At 45.2% G+C, this 24,763-nt stretch overlaps 1 protein-coding gene across 2 annotated transcripts; it reads right to left on the bottom strand.

Annotated features, from left to right (window-relative positions):
* Positions 1-3,728: 3,728 nt before the first annotated feature.
* Positions 3,729-23,448, bottom strand: RNASEH2C (ribonuclease H2 subunit C). Of its 2 annotated transcripts, XM_082269582.1 has the most exons (5): positions 23,419-23,448; positions 23,178-23,339; positions 14,974-15,086; positions 9,480-9,599; positions 3,729-3,797 (listed from the first exon to the last, which is right to left on the bottom strand). In XM_082269582.1, exons 2-5 carry the CDS (start codon positions 23,335-23,337, stop codon positions 3,777-3,779), a joined length of 414 nt encoding a protein of 137 aa, XP_082125708.1. In that variant the 5' UTR covers positions 23,338-23,339; positions 23,419-23,448; the 3' UTR covers positions 3,729-3,776. The 2 variants fall into 2 exon arrangements, with proteins under 2 accessions (XP_082125708.1, XP_082125707.1); XM_082269581.1 differs by lacking the exon at positions 23,419-23,448 and having other exon boundaries at positions 23,178-23,402.
* Between the last annotated feature and the right edge of the window lie 1,315 nt (positions 23,449-24,763).

Genomic DNA, 24,763 nt, shown 5'->3' with positions numbered 1-24,763 from the left:
ACCAAGGCAAAATCAAAGCCTGTGTCAGGAGTATCCGATTCGTCCTCACTATCCGAGGAGTTGAAGCCGGAAATGCTCTGCTGAGAAGGGCCGGGAGTACTGAGACTATCCCTAACAGGGATGTCTGCCATACCAGCCGAGGGGCTACAGGTGCGGTCAACCTCCAGGTTTTGTTTGGATTCTTGGACCACCCGTCTAACCAGGGATTCCACCTGCTGGTTATCATTCCCCCTTTCTCTAGAGGCATGGGCAAAACATGCATCACATAGTGATTTGCCATCAGAAACACGTGCTCCACAACCCCAGCAAGATCTTCTATCAGGGTGTCTTTGTGCTGATGCAAGCGAGGAGCCTTCCTTGTGATGTTTGGTAGAAGACTTGTGGCGACTAGTGCCAGGAGATGTGTGATGACGTTGTGACCTAGTAAGGTCCTTATCTTCGCGTGCTTTAGTTTGTTTATCAGACCTAGAAGGGCTAAGAGAAAAGGGAAAAACTACCCCTACTGCCCTAAATCCGAACCGTACAGGGATAGGTAAAAATAATACCATTCTTACCTGTAGAGTAAGGGTTGGCCACTGGGGGGCGGTGAAGTATCCATACTGCTCTTAACAGGAAGACTGTAACAGTCAAAAGAAGTGCTGCATACACCACAGACTGCACACAGACATCCAGCAGGATTAAGTTTACCACTAGCAGAGAACGATCAAACACAGGGAAGCCGCCGCATATGCCCGCAGTACAATCCCAATGTGACCCACTGTGACAGCAGTTTAAATCTGCCGCCAGATGATGACGTCACCGCCCCCCCGTGACAGACAGCATCCGTGCGCATGTGTGAGCACGAACAGCCACTCCACTACGCCAGCACCGCCCCCAGACACACAGCGGTGACCCGGAAGCTGCGCTGGGACACAGGAAGAGCCGGGGGCCGCAAGATGAAACGCACCTGCGTTCCAAAACACAGCAAGACAAAATACATATACAAAAAATGGCTGCCATACGTTACCAAGCACGCTCCAAACCACGGTCTGACCTGGGACACGAAAACCTCCAGCGCATCGATTCGGGGTGTATTAATGGGCCTCCCGCTAGTAGCTAGGACGATTGGCCATATTCAGCTTGCCCGCCAGTGGCCAGGCTTTATGCTTCTCCAATGCATGGGATTGCACACCCGTGTCCTACCCCGCTAGTAGCTAGGGCGTACTGGACTCTTCAGGAATTCAGCCTGGAATCAATCGTGTAAATCACCAGGAAATAGACCGAAAATCTTCATGAGGTAAGACTTGATATCCATCCAACAGGAGGAGGACAAAAAAGGAACATGGTCTCTAGGGCAGAGTGAAATTTATGGGAGTGGGGTCCTATGAGGTAGTAGGAGGCGGGACTAACCCACACGTAGGCTGCCATGGAGTCTGTCAGGAAATATATTTTACGGTTAGTCAAAAATCCAATTTTTCACAGTCCGTGATTATTTGGGGAGCCATGTCATCTGCTGGTGTTCGTCCACTGTGTTTTATCAAGTCCAAAGTCAGTGAAGCCCTTTACCAGGAAATTCTAGAGCACTTCATGCTTCCCTTTGCTGACCAGCTTTTTTTGGAGATGCTGATTTCATTTTCCAGCAGGACTTGGCACCTTTCCACACTGTCAAAAGTACCAATACCTGGTTTAATGATTTATGGTATCACTGTGGTTGATTGGCCAGCAAACTCCCCTAACCTAAACCCCATAGAGAATCCGTCGGGTATTGTCAAGAGGAAAACAAGACACCAGACCCAATAATGCAAACAAGCTGAAGATCGCTATCAAAGCAACCTTGGCTTCCATAACACCTCAGCAGTGCCATAGGCTGATCGCCTACATGCCACCCCTCATTAATGCAATTGTTTATGCAAAAGGAGCCCTGACCAAGTATTGAGTGTATAGTATATACCAGCGTTTTTCAACCTGTGTGCCGTGGCAAAATTACCCCATCTGATCTACAAACTGTGTTGGCCACTCAGTTAAGCCTTGTTGTTACAGCGGTTCTGGTCCGCTGTCTAAAGCTCACTTCCCGCTGCCACAGGCATTTGGGAAGCTGTGCGGGCCATCCGATCGCATCTTGCCAACCGATGAGGTCATCGGTTGCTAGGGGCGGGTCAAGCGTACGCACAGCTTTCTGGGATGTGCGAGACGCAGGCCCCAGGAGACGCTGGCTGGCGCGCTTTTCCCTGGGGGGAGGTGAAGCAGAGCATGAGGAGAGGAGGAAGAACAGGGAGGAGGCTTTTCAGTGGCTGCATATGAGCTCCTCTGAGCTCCATGAGGTACAGCAATTGTACCTGTAATTTACCTGCATGATTTTGTTTTAGGTATAATTGCAGGCATGGTGATTGTTTTTTTTTTTAATGCAATATAAATATACATAAGATATGTTGGTTATTATTATTATTATTGGTAATAGTAACTATATTTCTTTAATGGTAACTGCACTTCTTTATTATATTGTCTTCCGCTTGCACATTGCTCTGCTGCAGTTTGGCCGCAGTGCAAGTGTAGCACAGGGTACCCGCGGTTTTCATGTGCATTACCTGCAGTTTCCTATAGACTTCTATTATGCCCCTCATTTTTGGTGTGCTTTCAGAAAATGTAGGACATAATAGAAGTTGATGAGAAACAGCAGGTAACGCACATGAAAAGTGCAGGTACCCTGCGCTACACCTGTACTGCAGCGAGTCATAGTTAAATATACGTTCCGACTCTGAAATGGTTTATCGGGGTTATGGCTGAAGATATCAGCCATAACCTCAGTATTGTTTTTTACAGCCCACGGCTGGCTTTCTAATGAAAGGGTTCCAAGCACCACATGAGCCACTGGAATGCTTTCAGAAGCAGCGGGAGGGGATGTACCCCCCTCCCACTGGCTCACCCGAGAAGCAATCCAATAGTGCAGCGGGCTAGTCCCAGGGGGCGATGAAAGAGTATATCCTCTATGGCCTTGGAGGGCCAGAGCGACGTCATGTTGTTCCGTCCAGTCCAGGCTGCATTTTTGGTTGGTGTACCTTGAGATTCTTCCAGATTTTAAAGTGTGGCTTGCGTGAAAAAAGGTTGAAAAACACTGGTATATACTGTACACACTTTTCAGGAAGCCAACATTTCTGTATTAATTTTTTTTTTGGTCTTATGTAATATTCTAATTTTCTGTGATACTGAATTTTGGGTTTTCACTAGCTGTAAGCCAAAATCATCAAAATGAAAAGAAAGAAATGCTTGAAATATGAGTTTTAGTTTTTGAATTACTGAAATAAACTAACTTTTTGATATTGCAATTTTATGAGATGCACCTGTATATTAAAGGGTAATGCAGCTGAAATGCTAGGCACATATCTGTCCCATAGAGGAGGATAGCAGTTGAGGAAGTGCTATGATTATCAGTCCCACAAGATCATCTAGCAAAGGCCATGTGGCCCAAGCTTGAGCCTAAAGATACAATAACAGCTGTTTCTTTTTTTGTTTGTGCAATTAAAATGCTAAAGAAAAACAAACACACACACAACATGAAAGTAAAAATACACAACTACTTTTGTCTGGCTTTCATGTCCTAATGAATTCACAATTTTACCACTCTTCATTTTTATTAAAAAAAAGAAAAAAAAAATTTCAACTTAATACACTTTTAGTGCCTAAGTACAGCTGTAATATACCATTTGCAAACAATTATGAGCAATGGAATGTAGGCTATATTTACATATGCAAAAAATGTTTCCGGAGCAATACATCTTGATAGACAGAAATGTGCCCTTCTAATCAACTGGTGTGTGAACCTGAAAAGGAAGAAGAATGACATTATAGAACTGTAGGGAAAGTATGCCACACTTCATATATCAGCAATCTGCTAAACCAGTGTTTCTTAACCTGGGTTCGATCGAACCCCAGGGGTTCAGTGAGTCAGTCTCACAGGTTCAGCGGAGGTCAAGACACACACCCGACTCATATGATTCGTGATGACACGCCCCGCTCATTGGCTGCAGGTGATTACGCAACATCGCTTGGCCTATCTGTGCTGCAGGGAATTTGGTGATTTCTTTCTTAATATTAATCCCTTCATACTATGTCGAGCAAAAAAAGAAAGTGGTCGGACAAATATGTACAATATGGATTCACATGTATAACAAAACGTGATGGGAGTCAACGTCCTAACTGCATGATTTGCAATGCCAAGTTGAGCAATTCTAGTCTAGCACCGGCAAAATTAAGAACACTTCCTTAAGCTGCATGGAGATGGAAAATACAAGAACACAACGCTCGCTGAATTCAAGGTGAGGAGAGCCAGAATCGATGAAAAGGCTAGTCTGCCTGTTCTCGGCTTTGTACCCATCAACAAACCGATCCTCATAGCATCGTACGAAGTTGCTTACCTGATCACAAAGCAGGGCAAACCACACACCATTGGTGAAACACTCATAAAACCAGCTGTGTTGAAGATGGCGAATATCATGCTGGGAAAAGCGGCTGAAGTTAAGTTATCCCAAATTAGGTTTTTGTTTTTGTGTGAAAATCATGTTTTAAGGGTTTTGTTAATTTTGTGCACCTATGTATAAATATTTACCTAAATATATACCTATGTTTTGAATTTGAAAAAAATCATATTTTATTTTTCCAATTAAGAAGGGTTCGGTGAATGCGCATATGAAACTGGTAGGGTTCAGTACCTCCAACAAGGTTAAGAACCACTGTGCTAAACCATTGTTACAAAAAAAAAAAACTAATTTGAACAGCCTTAGACTCTAAACAACTGTAACAGTTGACCCTACCAGAAATGTAAGTGGAATATGCCTATAAATGGTTCCCCATAGTAAGAGAAAGCAAGACCTAACAATTTTTAAAAGGTGGTCAGCATTGGCAGTTACATGGTTGCCACAAGCTATGCTTTTTTTAAGCCACTGACATGGAACATATATAGGCAAAAGGAAATTGAAAACCACTGACCTGCATATCTGTTCCATGTTTGTGACCCAGGAGCCACTGCATACTTTGGCTCAGCATAGCAGGCAATTTGCATTATCAAACAGGGGATTTAGCAATGACAGCCTTTGTATGTACATGTTTCCATTTAAGCTAGGCACAGAGCCAGTATATCATAACTTTTCTAGCCATATATGAAGCAAATTTTCAGGCCAACATATTTCTTCTTTTGTATAGTGCAGTCATTAATGGTCCCCTAATCCTGACGTTTGATGCAACTGGTGAATGATGGGGTTAATCAGCTTGTGTCATCTTTCTGTGGCTTCTGACCTGTGTTCTAACATCTGAGCCGCATGTGCTGCCTATACCTTTAATTCCTGAAATAGGAGACTTTTAGAACTTTATTTTCATCTCTCCGCTGCAGCCATCTTGGCAGGAACTGGAAACCTACCATAATGTCCTCTGACATGCTGAACTACTGCTACAGTGGAGTGGTTGCTATCCCGACTTGGCAGATGTGTTTGGTAGGTGAAAAAGACACAGCATTCAGAGGACTGACCACAGGCACAATGTAGTTAGGAATAAAGAGACAGCTGACTTTATATGGACACAATGACAGTGGCTACATGCAGACATACTTACAATACCATACATACCAGCAATATGCAATTGGGAAAATTTCATTATCATCCATTAAGGGACAAAGGATCAATAGTAATTCATAGACAATAAGTAGAGGTGCACCGATAATTTAGGCCGAAAATTTGACTATCCAATTTCGGCCGATAAGGGGTTTAAAAGGATGCCGAAAATGTATGGACCCTGATATAAGTAAAAAGTGAGCCCTTCACTTCCCTGTCATTTGCGGGTATCTCTGATGACCGCTGCGATCCTAAGCTGGCGCTTCATTGTGATTTACAGGGGTTGCTAGATGGCCAGCCGATTGGTGTCTAGCAACCAGTGACGTCTCAGGGGAGAGGGACCCAGGATGCACAGCGGATCCTCCTCCGACCCTATTGCTGAATCGGTCCACCTACCTCCTCCCTTCATGTGCTGTTCGCTGCGGAGGAAGGTAACGTGGATATCGGCTTGTTTAAAAAACAACTTGCCCCCTTTTCTCCTCCAAAAGCGTCGGTAGTTAGAACGGATGAAATGTATAATCACAGCCTAGTGCAGCTTGCCATTGGAGAGAGATCTCTCTGTCAGTGCTTGCAGTTGTACCTCCACAGTGTGTTTGGGTCCAGCAATAACGCTTAATGCAATCTCTCTCTCTCTCTCTCTCTCTCTCTCCCCCACAGTGTGTTAAGGTCCAGCAATAACTCTTCAATGCAATTTCCCATTAAAGCGCTCTCCTTCTAAAATGACTTGAATCGCATACTCCATGCAGCAGTATGTGATGCTAATCCCAAAAAGTTGATAATAATCAAATGAAACATACAGCATGATTCCCATACTACACAATGCTCAAAAAAATGTGCAAATAATGCTACAGAGTCAGGAATACATTCCTAACCATAACATAAGCACATTTGACAATAAGTGCTGAAAAATGGGTATCATAAATTATTATACCCATTTTTCAGCACTTATTGTCATATTTGCACATCTATTAAGAATTTATTCTTGATCGGTTGCATTATTTGCACATTTTTTTGAGCATTGTCTAGTATGCAAATCATGCTGTTATATTTCATTTGAATATTGCTGTTCACATTTTATTACTATCTACTTCTTGGAATTTTCACCACACACCGCTGCGTGGAGTATGCGATTCACAGCATTTTCTGTTACAATAAATGTACAATTCAAGACTCGCGTGGGTGTAAGAAAATGTCCGCTGCTGCTACGTGTTCTGTCACATTAGGAAACCTATTGCAATGCATTACAGCACACATGGCACATGCGCAGTAAGTTTGTTTTTGGCTGAACATCCCTTTAGGTTGCAGAATCTGATAGGTCTATCCAACAGAAGTCAGACGAGCATGCTGTAAAACCAGCAGCCGACTGACTCCCAGTCAGCGCTCTTAGCCAATGGTGGTGATTGGAGTGTTCTGGTAGGGACGGCGTCCCACTGTCACAACACAACAAACATTTTTGCAGCATTGCTCCAGCCATACAGGCATACACAATTCCTTTCCCGCAGGCTGCACAGGACGCCGTCATCTGAACTAGCTTGCCCACTATGTATGTGGAGCTGTTAGATGAATGACAGGCAACTCATCACTGCTGATCTAATTTAAAATCATTTGGGGGAAAAAAGTCATTTTCGGTTTTCGGCCAAGGGCATCCTGAATTTTTGGTTTCGGTCCCGGTCCAAAATTTTCATTTCGGTGCATCCCTAACAATAAGGGTTATGCTACCACCTTCAGGAGGAACTGGACATGGTCAAACAAAAGAGCTCCCTGCCAAGCATAACCCCTCCTGCACCAATCACACTTCCGTTTTTTGCTAGTAAGTTTACTTCAATTAAAACTTTGTTGATACTCTGCAGAGCTCTTTATGCAGCAATCAGCTAATTTTTGGTAGCTGGACCAAAGACTGTAGGGCCTGCCTGTAATGTGACCTTCGGCACCGTGTACCGATTGTGGCACTTCTCAGATCCCTGTGTACGGTTTTAGTTAACCACGGAGTGCTTTCCAGGTTTACAGCTGTAACCCAGTCTATGAAGACTCCCTTGAGTATGCCAAAGACAATGCGAAGAAAACCTGGACTGTGACCTTCGGGTAGGGGGTTCAATGTTCCTCATGTTCGGTTAGCTGCTAAGTACTCCCCACGTCCCAGACCATGGTAAGTCTTTTAGGACTCCCCTGTCTTATGTCAGAGCCTTGGGAACTATTAAAAGGACTACTATTATCACAGGTTTCCACTAATTTCACTGTCATGCAGGTTTTCTACATATTTTGTTCCCACTTTTTTAGGGCGAGGAAGAATATTCCCACCAATGCTCTAATCACAAAAGGACACACATTTTTACCTGATATCGTCCCTGCTGTTACCTACAGTAACCCAATCACCTTTGTCGGCTAATCTCATCTGCTCTCAGCAGTCAATTTGTATATAACCAAGTTGTTTTCTTGGGAGTTTAAATTAGGTTGTCTCAGTTTAGCTGTGCAAACATGTCAGATCCCAAATGCAAAGGGAGCAGTCCTGCTACATTCGCCCTCGCCAAGGTACAATTCACTAACAGTTCCAGGGTGGCCAGCATTGTCCCTCCTCAGGGACCAGACACCAATCGCCTGGATTGATGTCCCCTACTTGAGACAACATACTTCCCACACCCCATAAGGCTTGACCCCACCCCCCCCAGCCGTATCTGAGGATCTATACTAGACTTTACCAACATCAGAACACAGAGCATAAGCATACTTCTACACATTTGCTTCCAGAGATCTTTTTTGACATTCCTGCACCTGTAACAGGCTCTCGGAAGCTGTGACGGATGAGGAATCTCACAAATCCATTCTAAAGGAGTTTATTTCTGAACAGTGACAATCAGTTGATAATGATCCCAAATGTAAAGAGATCATATAATTTATTATGAACATGGTCTGTTTTCTCCTTTATGTAAACACGGTCTGAAACTGTTAAACTAGAACAGCCCACAGATGATATGAATGTAGGCCAAGCTAAACTAAGCTTGATTCACCAAGAGGCCGCCAAGACTATTAAAACCTTTCCAGCGCCTTATTTATTCCAACCAGTTCTCTATGGAGACTGGATAAATCCTGATAAGTTATTTTCTCCTCAAAAATATTTTTCTAACATATCAGTTTGAGGAAGCCTTTATTAAAGTGGGCTGTATCCATCTAACATTAACAAAATACTATATGTTATCATTGAGGAAGTCCCAAAGTTTAAGGATCCGGTTGACAAATATCCATAAGCCATTTGCAAATCTTGATATTCCTAGCAGGTTCTGCTACGAAACCTGCTACAGAAGTAATGTCAATTTGTGAAACATTAGCACTAAAAATTAAGCAGCAGCTATGCTTAGTGACTTTTCCGTTACCTTGCAAATCTAGGAAATGGATGCCTGATGCCTAAAAGCTCAATAAGCAATTGCAAATCTGCTCCTTCGGTCAATCACAAAGCTTTTCTCGTTGGACGTTCAAGGATTATCTGATGCCAGCTTTAGGCAGAAGGTCCTTCAGGCAACCCTTTGAGCTGCATGCTGCCCCCAGTTTTTACTTTTTTGGTATGCGGGCCTATTAGTGTTAATCACCCCTCGGTTGGACTGCTTTAAAATATTCTGACTGTCTGAAATACTACCAACCCTATGTTCCTTGAATAAACGATAATACTCCTACTGCTGCTTCTCTACAAGGTGAAACATTATCAGAATAGGGGCTATACCTGGCTGGCCACAGGCTTTCTTTACCAGTGTCCAATTCCCCCTGAAGGCAGAAATTTAACCCCCATTTTCTAGGAGTTACTACTGATCCCATGTAAACTAAATGCAGAAGATTAGAAAAGCTGAATCTCTTAGCAAGATATGCTTTTGATGACTAAGTAATTAAAATACTATGGCCTGAATGCATTACCGCAGCAGCGATTTTCGGCCATGCTAGTGACATCACCAAGACATCGTCTGCAGACGGTGGCGTTTCCAGGTTCCACTGCGTAAAGGACTGGAAAGTGCTTCTGACTGTCAGTGAACGATCCTGGAATAGAGAAAGACAAAAACCAATGTGATGACTACAATAAAGGGATCCTAAATCCAAAAATCCTGGTAGATAAAGGCAGATGTACAACTATAACCCTCAAATGGGCTTCATTTCTAGCAATCTGCTCATCTAAAGTTCCCTCTCAAGCTGATAACACACACGCCATTATGGACCTGAAACACAGTATGCAGAACGGGAGTTTAGACATATTTTGCATAATGGCTGCATGCTTGTTCCAGGTCATTCAATAGGGAATGCAGCCTGATCTTGGCTTTATTGCCTGCTAAATGACCTGGAATAAGGATCAACTACTTTAAAAACAACTCAGAAAGGACATGCTCTATTTCTACCATCACAGCAGATTCCTACGTCATCTATAACGTTCCGTTATTTAATAAAACCAGTGTTCATGTGTGTTTTTAAAGCAATTTGACTATTATTTAGCTGCAACAGCTGGGGGGGGGTTGAGTAGGCCTGCGGAATATAATCGAAGCATCGATGCATCGCGATTCGACCCTTCGTGATTCTGCATCGATGCGGGGTGCCGGCAACATCGATTAGGAAATGACGTCATCAGCCGCGGCCACGCCCTATCGCGCCTGGGATAAAAAAGTCACAAGATCACAGCTGATTGGTGGATTTGTGCGAGAAATCACAAGAAGACAGCTGATTGGTGGATTAGTGCGGGAGCTTAATAAAACGGCTCCGCCCCTCCTCTTCCCTCTCTTTGACCCGGGCCGAGGCGCAGCAAGAACATCCCCCGCGTGTATCGGCGTCCCACCTGCGGCCTTGCAGCCAAGAAGCCAGCCAGCCAAGCCAGTCCACACTCCAGTTCACACAGGAGCCCCGAGTGTTGCAGCCATCTAGGACCTGGAGCCCCAAGCGTCCCCATGGCAGCCAGCCAGCGCCGCCCGCCTCACCGTGGTCGTCCCAGGCCCAGCCGCCACGCCACTGCCAGTGACGCAGGCAGAGTACCCCCACGGCAGCCCCAGGTTCAAGGGGGGCGCCAGGCTGTCCATATGTCCACCGCCCTGGGGGGGGTGGATGCCCATCTGCTTTATCCCTCTGGGCAGCAGCTCAAAACCACCTGGTCAGCATCTTGGTCAGCCAGCCTCGAGTAGGCCGCAAAGCCGCGGCCTAAATTTGGGGTCGGATCCGGTCGCGGGTCCGCCGTCAACTCGATCAGCTTAATCAGCAATTCGGACAGCTCGGTTATGAGCTCTGACAGCTGGACATGGTACTCGGACAGCCGTGAGTAGGCCACAAGCCATGGCCTCAATTTTCGGCCTGATCCAGCCACGTGAGGCACAGCCCCGCGGATGAAGAAACAGCTGCTCCCCCTCAAGCCTATAACCGCCGCAAGGAGCCCAAAAGACATCCCTGCCCCAGTCACTAATCCCCAGGGGGCCCGGAACTTACTCAAAGACCCCCGGTGCAATCCGGACAACCTGGTCAGCAACAACCACATCCATCCCTTCTTACTGGAGCAAGTGGCAAAGCCAGCTCTTACCTAACTCTGGGAGGAGGGGGACCAAAAAGACCACCGTGACTGTTAGAGGGGTTGGGGGAATGGAAGAGAACCAGGGGATCAGACCATCCCAAAAAGGAGGGGCCCACGTCCACCCCGAGACCGCCACAGGTTTTGGGGGGGACAATCTACTTACCATACCACGATACCAGGTGAGCGCCACACCGAAACAGAACACCTCCCACCCGGGATTGGGGGTGCTGTCAACAAGGGGGAAGCTGCGACTCCGGGCGTTCCAGGTCATCGCGTTCCAGCGAGACAGTCCACTTGCAGGCTCATCCCCATCCGTCGGGTCACAGTCGTGGCGAGACCTAGTTCTGGACTAGAACCTGCTCACACTCGTTGGCCAGGCTGGGAGACCTTAAGGCTCTAGATTATTCAGTGTGAACCCACAGCCGGCTGTTGCTTGTAGTTCCCCTGATCTTGGTCCGTCAGGAACGAACTTGTGTAAAAAATAAAAAAATACCAACTAACACAAATTTTCGTTAAAAGCGAAGACCAAAGACCCAGCAGAGAGCTAGGTCCTATTCCTTCAACTAGGCAGAAACAAACTGTTTACTGATATAGTGTGGGGTTATGCCTGCAGGGACAGGACAGCCCCATAGCCATGGTTAAGCTTTTTTCCTGCCTAGTGCCTATTCCTCATTGGAGGAGCATAACCCATTGGTCTAAAGAAGATGGAGGGAGCTGCGTCTGTCGAACGATAGAGAAATCCCATTTTCTCTTTCATTCATTGACAGACACCGCTTCAGATATTCATAACCATTGGGACGTCCCAAAGCAGTTTTAAACATGAGGGGTGGGAACAAAAAAAGAATTTCAAGGCTAAAAATTCCAAGGCTAAACAGTAGCCAACTAGGCAACAGGAGCCCACCTGAAAAAAAAAAAAAAAAAAAAAAAAATACACCCTCAAAGAGGATCAGGTCCTCTCAACAGTAGCCTGCAAACCCTTGCGGCCAAAAAATCATCCGCAGATGCCAACATCTACTTTAAAAAAACTTTGTGAAAGTGTGCGCCGACGACCAAGTGACCGCCTTGCAACCCTGCGTCACTGACGCCTGATGACGGAAAGCCCAGGAAGCACTAAGAGTCCAAGTAGAGTGCGCCTTAACAGGGAAAGGAGGAACCTGACCCTTGAAGGAATAGACCTAAATCACTGTCTGTGTGATCCATATGGAAATGGTCGCAAAGAAAGCGGACAACCCTTTACGAGGCCCATCTGTAAGCACAAAGTCTGACTTTCTGAAAGACTCTGTAGCTACCAGGTACACCCTAATTGCCCAGACCATATCCAAGGCATGCAAGGCAATTACCTTTGGATGTTTAGGTCTGGGACACAGGGAAGACAACACAAATCAAATGAAAATCAGAGACATCCTTTGGAACGAAAAACGGACAGGGGTGAAGAACCACCTTATATATGCGAATCACCAGGTAAGGTAAACGACAGGATAACGCGGACAGTTCCGACACCCAGCGCAGCACACCTTCTGGGACAGCAGGAGAATCTCCTGAGGATTTTCAAAGGGAGGCTTCTGGAGGACCGAAAACACCAAATTGAGGTCCCAATGCGGCAATGGAGCCTGCACTGGAGGAACCAAATAGACACCCTGAAGAAAGGTACGCACCAGGGAGTGAGTGGCCAGGTCGTTGGAAGAAGACCGTCACAGCCGATACCTGGCCCTTGATGGTACTCAAGGCCAATTTCTGCTCAACCCCCCATTGAAGGAAGGTCAAGATTCGAACCACAGAGAAGGAACGTGCATGAACCCCAAGAGACTCACACCATGTAATGCAAGTCTTCCACATACGATGGTAGATCCTTCTAGAAGTAGATTTCCTAGTTTTTAACAGGAATCACAACTCAGATAAACCTCTATCCTTCAGCACCTGGCATTTAACACCCAAGCCGTCAAAGCCAGCGACTGTAAAGCAGGATGGAAGATCGGTCCTTGGGACAGCAGATCCTCCCTGAGAGGAAGCTTCCAAGGAACGTCAGCGACCAACCGCACCAGATCGGCGTACCAAGCCCAGCCCGAAGCCACCAAGATGACCAGAATCCCTTCTGCCTCTATCCTGCGTAGAAATCTTGGCAGAAGCTTGAGGAGGGAAGCCATAAATCAGACCATACTGACCCCACGGAAAAAAACAGAAAAAATGTCCCAGGGGAATTTAAATTGGGTAGAGCTGTAAATTAGTACAGTGAGTAAAAAAGTACAGAATTAATTAAAATGTAGTATTTATTAATAATTAAAAAAAATAAATACACAAAGAAATGTACAAAGTAAACAAAATGATCATAGAATACATTGGCATAAAAACAAAATACAATGGAAAACGGTGTTCAATTCAATGGCATGTGAGCCAGAGTACATGGGTGTGGTCATTGACTCTTCAAGCGATAAGCAACATCCAACATGTTTCGGAATCTACTAATTATTCCTTCTTCAGGGATTTGTGAACTGAACATATATGTATCACAATGTATCATAGATCAAGATGTATCTTAGTATACACCAGATAGCCACTGAGGGACAAAGCATCCACAGATCTTTTTCATTTTCATGGGCCCGGTTCCGAACAGGTTTTGTCAAAGCAAATGTTTGTTGAAGAAACAAACCTCCATCAGAGTATAGCAGACTGGGGGAAGAAAAGGGGAAATGTGGGGGACCCCAGGGCTCTTATGCGCCAGCACTCGCCTCCAGATAGTGGCACCCCGATAACGCTCACAAGGAGCACAGCAAGAGCAGGGGATCAGTACCCAGTAGGAGTATTTGGTCTGTATGGTGACAGCAAGGAGGGGCAAACCTCTCAGTGGGAAATAGTGCTGTGCTTCTCACGTGATTCTGTTTTAGAATTTTTTTTTCAATTTTTGACGTGTTGCGGTTATATCTTTTACTTTGAAATTATAAGTTGCAGCGAGTAAATACAGCTGGATAAAACAAACATTGTGTGTCTTCATTTAAGAGTCCATTCACACTGCCGCGACTTGTGTGCCCTCAAGTCGCTTGACATAACAAAAGCAATGTTAATCAATGAGTGCCGTCTTAATTGGCACTACTGAAGTCGCTCCGACTTCAGAAAAGGGTCCTGTACTACTTTGAGGCAACTTGTATCCGACTTGTCCCATAGACTTCAATGGGAGTCGCCTCCTTATCTTATTTGAAGCGACTTGTGATCCAACTTTCCATTAAAATGGTCCTGAACCAGGAAAAAAGATCATTTTTCTTAGAATTTTTAGTAGCACAGGGATAGGGCTCCGCTCCACCTGGGTGTTTTTGTTGCAGGCATTTATCGGGCATTTTTTGGGCGTCTTTGGAGGCAGGCATGACTTTTTTGGATTTAGCGTCTGGGGGGTCTAAAAAGTGTACCTGTGAAGTTTCAGCTCTGTAGCATGTCCAGAACCAGAAAAAAAAGATAATTTTTCTTAGAATTTTTAGTAGCACAGGGATAGGGCTCCGCTCCACCTGGGCGTTTTTTTGGTGTGATTGATCATGACCCAGAACCATCATATTCTGATTGGCCAAATACAAAGTCGTACAAAGTCGTCTATCATACAAGTCGCGCTGAATTCGCGCTGAAAGTCGCGCTAACAAGTTGCCCCTTATGAGGTGACTTTCTGGTCGCGGCAGTGTGAATGGTGTCTAAGGCTGCAAAGAAACTAAATGTGATTTTAAGGGGGGTGATTTTTTTCTATATCCACTGTATTTCACAAAAGTAAGCTGTGTGGTGGTAGAATTACATTTTACTGCAGGCCTAAATTTAGATTTCTTGAGGGGATTGAAAAGGTATAAATAGGAGGTGTGGACAAAAACAAGGCAATATATTGGTACACCGTTTTACCTCTTCCTCAGAGAAAGGTTTATTATCCTCCTTCAGGACAATCCCCATATAATCTTCAGGGACAGTAACCTCCTGCCCTCGGAGCACTCTGCCTCTGAATGAGACCTCTTTACCTGTAAAGAAAACAAGGGGAATTGTCAAAATAGTTCTTTCTATATATATCTAGGAATACTGAGCAACCTTACAATTATAGCCTAATAAAGAAGTTGTAAAGTCAGGGGTTTTTTTTTATCTTAATGCATTGTATGCATTAACCACTTAAGCCCCGGAAGATTTTACCCCCTTCCTGACCAGGGGGTATTTTGCGATTCGGCACTGCGTGACTTTAACGGACAATTGTGCAGTCGTGCGACGCTGTACCTAAACGAATTTGACGTCCTTTTTTTCCCACAAACAGAGCTTTCTTTTGGTGGTATTTGATCACCTGTGCGATTTTTTGATCACGCGCTATAAACAAAAAAAGAGCGTCAATTTTGCAAAAATAACAATATTTTTCACATTTTTTTATATGAAATTCCCGCAAAAAAAAGTAAAAATCAAAATTTTTTAAAATTTTCGGCCAATTTGTTTTATGCTACATATGTTAGGTAAAAAAAAAAAAAAATTGCAAAAAGCGTATTTTGATTGGTTTGCGCAAAAGTTATCGCGTTTACTAACAAAGGGAAAGATTTTTGTCATTTTTGGTGTTTTTTTTTTAACGCGTAATGGCGGCGATCTGCGATTTTTTTTGCGGTACTGCGACATTGGGGCGGACAGATCGGACCCTTGACTGACATTTGTGACACTTTTGGGGTTACCAGTGACATTTCTACAGTAATCAGTGCTATACATATGCACTGTTACTGTAAAAATACACTGGTTGTGAAGGGGTTAACTTTATTTGGGAGGGAGGGGCTGTGTGTATCCCTAGGGGCGTGCTTTCTACTGTGATTGGCTGTGGCTTGAGCTGTAAGGACACTGATCAACGGATCTACATACTAGATCCGTTTGATCAATGTCTTTACAGCAAAGAGAATGACAGGTGGCTTGTTTACACAAGCTGCCTGACATTCTCCCTCTCCCCCCGCCGATCGCCGAGTGACCGGCGGACATCGGGTCCGCTGGTCACACGCGCGGGGGGGTCCGTGACCACGCAGGAGCGCGCCTCCGGGGGCACGCGCTCGCTCCCTAGACCCTCAGAAGCTAGTGACGTAGCCCTACGTCACTTTGCCTGTGAGGGGCTGACTGCCGACGTAGATCGGCGTTAGGCAGTCGGCAAGTGGTTAAGATAAAAAGCCTTCTGTGCGTAGCAGCCCCCCCCCCCCCCGCACCCCTAATACATACCTGTGCCCCCTCTCTGTCCAGTAACGTCCACGAGTCCTTTGGCTCTACTGGGACTCCCTCCTGATTGGCTGAGGTACAGCCCCGGCGCCATTGGGTCCAGCAGCTGTCTAAAATCAGGAGAGAGAGAGGGGGCGGGGCCAAATGGCAGCTCCATGTCTGAATGGACACATCGAGCTGCAGCACGGTTTAGGTGCCCCCATATAGCAAGCTGCTTACTGTGGGGGCACTCGATAGGAGGGAGGACCAGGAACGAGGAACCTGAGAAGAGGAGAATCCAGGCTGCTCTGTGCAAAACCAACTGCACAGGAGGAAAGTATAACTTTTTTTTTTTTTTATAAATAATAAGCCTTTACAATCACATTAAGCCATTAATTAACACACCATTTGTTTTTGTTCTTTTTGTTCAGAAAAAAAAACTACCAGCCCTGGTCAGAGCCACTGTCCTCACAATCCAATATTAGTACAGCGATCTCCCCCACTGAGCTATTGTGTTCTGACAGGGAGACGGCCCCTCCACCAGAACACTCTGGTCAGCGCTCTCCACCATTGGCTGAGAGTGCTGATCAAGAGCTGGTCAGCTGCTGGTTTTCCAGCATGCACAGCCAGCTTCTATTGGACCGGCTGCCATACACACGGGCCGAATGTCACATAATTGTTTGATTAAAGCCAGGTTCACACTGCTCCGACATGGTCCAGGAGGGTGGGATGGCACTTACCAGGTCTGGTATGGTCTTGGGGGGGGATCCCGGAATTTATGACATGCCTAAATGCATTTATTTTCACAGCAGCTAGGATATCCAATGTGTGATCCTGGAGGTCACCCATGGTCCCCTTTGATCTCCTAAATGCAAAACGGACATGGATCATGATCAATGAATGTATTGTGGCTATCCTTCGGGATAAGCTGGCCTACTTTGAGAAAAAAAAAGTTGAATCCCTGGATGAAATACCTGTCAGAATCCACCTGATCCACCTCTCATAGGTGTATCACCCACAGGAAGCATCAGACTGATGAGGGGGTGCCTAATGGGAAGAAGGGGAACCCAGGGGTCCAACCATTCCATGGAGGTCCCAAGTCCACCCCAAAACAAAAAGGCTGGCACTGCTCCAGACAGAACCTCCTCTCCATCCAAATGGGGAGCTGTCAACCAGGAGAACGCTGCGACTTGGGTCGAGACCCTGTTGTATGCGACCTTGCGAGGCGTTTAACTCGCAGGCTAGCCCCCGCCGGTGGGGCTATGTTGTGGCCAACTTAGCGCAGAGCTGAGGTCTGCGCGCACTCACTGGTTAGACTGGGGTGACCACTAGATCTAGATTATCCAGCCCGTCGCCCAGTCCGGCAGTTGATTGTAGATCTCACAGGAAAAATTTCAGGAGAAAAGAAAATTGTATCTAAAGAAAAAAATTGTCAGGAGAGATCCCAGCAAGGAACTAGGTCCTTACTCATGACTAGGCAGAAAAAAAATGAGTACCTATAACAGAGAGGGAGTATACCCCCTGGGACTGCCCTTAGGCATAGCCAGACTTTTTCTGCCTAGTGTCCTACTCCTGTAGGGGGGCAGTATAACCCAATGGTTAAGAAGATCAGGAGCTGTGTCTGCCAATGAATAAAAAATACAGATTTTAAATTGTAAACAACAAGTGTCAGAAATAGGCCTGGTCCTCAAGTATTTAAAGGGATACAAGCACATTAACATTTGGGAGCGCGGCACCACTTTTTAATACAATTCTGAACATTGATACACGTTTAGAGAGTGTGTATAGCTGTGAGGGATCAGCTTTGTAAGTTTTTAGTTTTGTAGTCTTATAGCACAACATAGCAGTGCGCAAGTACATCCATTTTTTAAACATCCGTCGTCTCATTAGGAGCATACCCCCAACGTAAGGCATGCATACAAGCATGTGGGGGCCATACAACTACTGAGTACCATTTTGAGTTGCTGCAATTCAATTTCAGCAAAATGGACTGGCCTCCTGCATCATTTTTCACCTTGATTTTTGGGGTCTCTTTGAATTCAGCCCTCTGTAGGTTGATAATTTTTATTTCCATCAAACAACGTGGCATCCTTTCATTCCTAACACATTACCCAGTCCATATCAGTATAAATATGTTTTTTTACCACAGATATGCAGCAGAATACATTTTGGCCAAAATTTATGACGAAATTTTATTTACATTTTTTTCTTGGATATATTTTATAGCAGAAAGTAAAAATTATATATATATATATATATATATATATATATATATATATATATATATATATATATATATATTTTTTTTTTTTCAATTATTCAATTATATACATTTTGTTTGGGCACAGTGTTGCATGACTGAGCAATTACCAGTTGAAGAAGTACAGTGCTAAATAGAAAAAATTGGCCTGGTCACAAAGGGGATAAAACCTTCTGTAGCCGAGGTGGTTAAAGTAGTAGTTTGGGGTGTATGTATATATATATAAAAAAAAAGGGCTGAGTGATCACATGACTGAAGCATGGGGAAAAAATGCTTTGGCCATGCCTTTCTTTTAATCCTCTGTCCCTAGACTAAAAAGCACTCAACCCTTGCAGTACCTAGGAATGGGGGGGGGGGGGGTTTCCTTAACCCCCTGGAGTTGGAGTTTAAATAGGTTCACCTTTCATAACATGTTACATTCACACAGTGGGGAAAATTATTTCATCCCCTGCAGATTTTGGAAGTTTGCCCACTTACAAAGAAATTAAGGGTCTGTAATGGTTATCATCGGTGTATTATTTAATGATAGAGACAGAATATCCAGCAAAAAATCCAGAAAAAACACTATACAAAATGTTCTAAATTTAATTGTAGCTCAGTGAGTAAAATAATAATTCAATCCCCAAACAAAACATGACTTAGTACTTGGTGGAGAAACCCTTGTTGGAAAGCACACAGGTAAGATGTTTCTTGTAGTTAGTGACCTGGTTTGCACACATCTCAGGAGGGTTTTGGTCCACTCTTTTACAGATCTTCTCCAAATCCTTAAGGTTTCTTGGCTGTCGTTTGGTAACTCAAAGTTTCAGCTCCCTCCATACATTTTCTATAGAATTAAGGTCTGGAGACTGGCATGGTATGTTTTGGGTCATGACTATGACCGTAAGAACACCATCACTACAGTCAAGCAGGGAAGTGGAAACATGATGCTTTGGGGTGGTTTCTCTGCTAAAAGTACAGACCGACTTTACTCCATTGAGGAGACAATGGATGGGGCCAAGTATTATAAAATCTTTGGATGAGAACCTTCTTCCCAAAACACTGAAGATTGGTTATGGATGGGTCTTGCAGAATGACAATGACCCAAAACATAACACCAAGGCAACAAAGGAGTGGCTAAGAAGCACATTAAGGTCACAAGTGGTCTAGCCAGTCTCCAGATCTTAATTCTATAGAAAATGTATGGAGGGAGCTGAAACTTTGAGTTGCCAAGTGCCAGCCAAGAAACCTTAAGGATTTAACCGGTTGCCGACCGCCGCACGACTATATACTGCGGCGGTCAGCCCCGGCCAGGCAGAGTGACGTATGGGTACGTCACTCGCCTGTCACTGACTTGAGAGCCAAGCCGAGGCTCTTTCACTGACAAGTCAGTGCGTGTGACCGGCGGACCCGATGTCCGCCGGTCACACTACGATCGCTCCGGTGAAAGGAGAAAGGCGGAGCGGCTTATGTAAACAAGCCGCCCGTCATTCTCCCTGGTGTAAAAATGAAGATCAGACGGTTCTACTATGTAGGACCGTTGATCTTTGTTTTACACCAATAGCCATGTCCCTATACAGTTAGAATCACGCCCCTAGGACACACTTAACCCCTCCCGCTCCAATACAGTTAACCCCTTCCCTGCCAGTGTCATTTTTGCAGTAACAGTGCATATGTATAGCACTGATTACTGCAGTAATGTCACTGGTAACCCCAAAAGTGTCAAAAATGTCAGTCAAGGGTCCGATCTGTCCGCCGCAATGTCGCAGTATCGAAAAAAAAAAAAAAAAAAAAAAAAAAATCGCAGATCGCCGCCATTACGCGTTAAAAAAAAAACACCAAAAATGACAAAAATCTTTCCCTTTGTTAGTAAACGCGATAACTTTTGCGCAAACCAATCAAAATACGCTTTTTGTGATTTTTTTTACCAAACATATGTAGCATAAAACAAATTGGCCGAAAATGTTTAAAAATTTTGATTTTTACATTTTTTTGGGGGGAATTTCATATAAAAAAAATGTGAAAAATATTGTTATTTTTGCAAAATTGACGCTCTTTTTTTGTTTATAGCGCATGATCAAAAAATCGCACAGGTGATCAAATACCACCAAAAGAAACCTCTGTTTGTGGGAAAAAAAGGACGTCAAATTTGTTTAGGTACAGCGTCAAACGACCGCGCAATTGTCCGTTAAAATCACGCAGTAAAAAAATCGCAAAAAACCCCCTGGTCTTTTAGCAGCCAAATCCTCCGGGGCTTAAGTGGTTAAAGATGATGTGTAAATAAGAGTGGACCAAAAAGGAGGGGCTCAAGAAGAAGCACATTAAGGTCACAGAGTGGCCTAGCCAGTCTTCAGACCTTAAAGAGGAAGTAAACCCTCCTCAGGAAGTTGTACCTATAGGTAAGCCTATGATAAGGCTTACCTATAGGTACTGTAAATATCTCCTAAACATGTACGGTTTAGGAGATATTTACCTTTAATGCGGCCAGTGACGTCACTGGCGCATGCGCTCTGAAGGAACGGCTGATCGTGCCGTTCCTTCAGAGCCCCGTGCCGTGACCGTCGGCTCCCGCGCGCGTGCGCAGGAGTGACGTCACCGCGGCTCCGGCCAATCAGATGGCCGGATGCCGCGATCCCGGAAGACGGGCGACTGAACATGTCGCTCGTCATACAGGTAAGAGAGCGGCACGGCGGGGGCTCGTTCTAAGGTAAGTATTTCATAATGAGCTAGTATGCGATGCATACTAGCTCATTATGTCTTTCTCTTGCAGGTTGCAAAAGAAAAAAAAAAACTTTTATCGAGTTTACAACCTCTTTAATACTATAGAAAATTTATGGAGGGAGGTGACACTTCGAGCTGCCAAACAACAGCCAAAAATCCTTAGAGTTGTAAAGGCAGAAGTTTTTTTTTTATCTTTATACATTCTATACATTAAGATAAAAAACCTTCTGTGTGCCCCCTTCATACTTACCTGAGGTTCCTCTTTGTCCAGCGATGTCCACGAGTGTCTCAGCCAACCAAGATTCTCCTTCCTGATTTGCTGACAAACATCAGCCGCACCATTGGCTCCGGCTGCTGTCAAAGTCAGCTAGCCAATCAGGGGAGAAAGGGGGCGGGCAGGTCAGTGTCTGAATGGACCCAGGGAGCTATGAATCAGCTCAGGGGCCCCCATAGCAAGCTGCTTGCTGTGGGGCACTGAACAGGAGGAAGGGGCCAGGAGAGAAGAGGGACCCTAGAAGAGGAGGAGGATCCAGGCTACTTTGTGCAAATCCTCTGCAACAGCCTGAGCCTCTGCGAAAGCCTGAGATCAAAAAACAAAAACACGGATCTCGGCTATCCAGCCAAGATCACGGCAGTATACACAACTGAGTATATAGAGTCTGCTGGGGACCATCTGGCCCTCGGTATTTTCCATGGTGTACTTCCTCCAGCGGCAGATTCCTTCTCCGGCTCCCCGATCACACGGGCGAGCCAGTAGAAGCACCGGAGGGCAGCGGGAACGTCCCCTCCCGCCGCCTGTAGAAACACTCAAGTGGCTGAACAGCTGCTAGGATTGTTCTTAAGGTGAAGGGAATCGCTGGCTAAAAAAATGATATCTGAATGATGCCTGCAGCTGTAGGCATCATTCAGATATCCGCACTCTAAGTCCAGGAAGTCATATGACGTCCAGCAGTACGGAAGTGGGTAATAAACATAATAGTTAGGCTCCATGTACACGGGACGTTGTTAAAAGTCCCTTTGAATGCTGGAATTTTTAGGACGTTTGAAACGTCCGTTCGGTCGCGTTTGTACCCGCGTTTAGCGGGCGTTTAGCAGCGTTTGCGTTTAGAACCGTTCCTAGAGGTCAAAAAAATGATTCCCCTTTAAAATGGAAAAACGCGAACGCTAAACGCGGGTCATCGCGTTCGGACGCGTTTGTGCTTTTGAAACGCCGGGAAACACACGTTCGAACGCAAATAATTGCGTTCTAAAAACAGTCCCTGAACGCAACTGCCTGCAAATGACTGTAAACGACCCTGTGTACATGGACAGATAAGATAACATGGAGCTGCTTTCAGGGGCTTCTGAAAAAAACGCCCAACTGCTCCTAAACGGCCATTTTCAGCGTCCCGTGTACATGGAGCCTTACTGTTATGGCACGTTTAGACACATTTTCTGCCAAAACCCTGCTGCTAAGTGCACTGGCACTGAGGGGGGGGGGGGGGGGGGGGGGTCTGCCTCTTATGCATGGACACATAGGAGGCAGACGCCACTAAAAGGTGCATTTCTAACATTTTCATGCCAGTGCCTCCCAGCAGGCAGGACTTTAGAGCACATGACCACTGTGATTGGCTGTCACGTGATCCGAAAACTCCCAATCACAAGCAGCGATTTAGAGATTTCAGTTAGGCGCTGGTAACGGTGTCGGGAGTGCGCGCTCTCGGCACAGCTGTTTGGGCAGCAATTCATGGAAATATGCAGTTCCTCGGCACCAGACGCAGAGAGGCCGCATATTTGCGCGTGGCCAGCGCTAAGGGGTTAACGCTCAGTGTGCATGGGGCCTAATGGCAGCCACTTATCTGTATAGTGGAGGTAGGTGTGCTGTGTGCTACAAGCTCCCTATAGTCAGTGCTCCTTCTCTTACACAGGAAGGTGGGCAGTGGTAGGTTCTCTCCCTCCGTTCACTCACCTCCAGAAGCCTCTCTGATGGCCGGGGTGAAGTACTCAGTGACTTTGGCCGGCCCCTGTCTCTGGATCACACAGGGGAGGAGGTGGAGGGGCTCCTGGGCAGCCGAGGACAGAGTGTGGAGCTCCAGGCGGGCACAGGGGGCAGCGCTGCTCTCATTCATATCTGAGGAATGAACACACATACATTACACAAGGAGCCGCTCTGTTCTATATAACTTCACACCAAAACTCCCATCACTTACCGACATCAAGCTCCCGCCACCGGAAGTGACGGCACAAATGCAGCCAGGCATTCTGGGAAATGTAGTCCTACTAATGCAAATTCATTCTGTAACCCACAAAATGGAACGCTATCTTCATTTCTTATTTTTTTTTTTTCCAACAATCATTTCTCAATAAAATAAAGTTATCCTGTCGTATACCTAAAGCTCAATTAATAGTGGACAACTATAGAAGGAAAAAAAAAATATTTGTCAGAAGTGGGATTCGAACCCACGCCTCCAGAGGAGACTGCGACCTGAACGCAGCGCCTTAGACCGCTCGGCCATCCTGACAAGTTAAGTAATAATGCTTTGCGTTGTGTTGATTGGTTTTATGAGATTCTGTCATTGGCTATTGTCATTTTGTGTAATAGATCTATGCTCTGTTTTTTCTTTAATGCTTTCGGAATTGTTAAGAGGTTCCTTGCTTTGAAACCCTATTCGCACCTTTGCGTTGTGAGAACGCATAGGCTAGGAGACACGCTTTTGGCGCACAACTAAAGCGCATATTAAGAAAAACACGAGGCTTGCTGCCAAAATAGGTGCAGGTCCTACTTTGGAGCATTAGTCGCATTTCACTCTGTACACAGCACACCACTGAGCTCTGTACTCTGTACATAACTAACTCCTGAACCATACACTCTGTACACAGCACACCACTGAGCTCTGTATTCTGTACATAACTAACTCCTGAACCATACACTTTGTACACAACACACCACTGAGCTCTGTACTCTGTACATAACTAACTCCCGAATCCTGCACTCTGTACACAGCACACTACTGAGCTCTGTATTCTGTACATAACTAACTCCTGAACCATACACTCTGTACACAGCACACCACTGAGCTCTGTATTCTGTACATAACTAACTCCCGAATCCTGCACTCTGTACACAGCACACCACTGAGCTCTGTATTCTGTACATAACTAACTCCCGAATCCTGCACTCTGTACACAGCACACCACTGAGCTCTGTATTCTGTACATAACTAACTCCTGAACCATACACTCTGTACACAGCACACCACTGAGCTCTGTACTCTGTACATAACTAACTCCTGAACCATACACTCTGTACACAACACACCACTGAGCTCTGTATTCTGTACATAACTAACTCCTGAACCATGCACTCTATACATAGCACACCACTGAGCTCTGTACTCTGTACATAACTAACTCCCGAATCCTGCACTCTGTACACAGCACACCACTGAGCTCTGTACTCTGTACGTAATGAAAATGGAGGGAGGGTCATGAAATGTACCCGCCCTCCATATATGGGGCCGTTGCTAGACAGCTGCTGAAACCTGTAAATTAATA

Source organism: Pelophylax lessonae (assembly GCF_965119305.1).
Source record: "Pelophylax lessonae genome assembly, chromosome: 10".
Classification (NCBI taxonomy): Eukaryota; Metazoa; Chordata; class Amphibia; order Anura; family Ranidae; genus Pelophylax; species Pelophylax lessonae.
Note: the sequence above shows the minus strand (reverse complement) of the source record. Positions and strands in the feature narration are given on the sequence as shown.

Coding starts and splice junctions, on each gene's coding strand:
- RNASEH2C (XM_082269581.1), bottom strand. CDS start 23,358: ATGTGTGTTCATTCCTCAGATATGAATGAGAGCAGCGCTGCCCCCTGT. Junction 9,600..14,973: donor AACCTTTCTCTGAGGAAGAG/GTAAAACGGTGT, acceptor TCTCTATTCCAG/GATCGTTCACTGACAGTCAG. Junction 3,798..9,479: donor GGCCGAAAATCGCTGCTGCG/GTAATGCATTCA, acceptor CTTCCTTTTCAG/GTTCACACACCAGTTGATTA.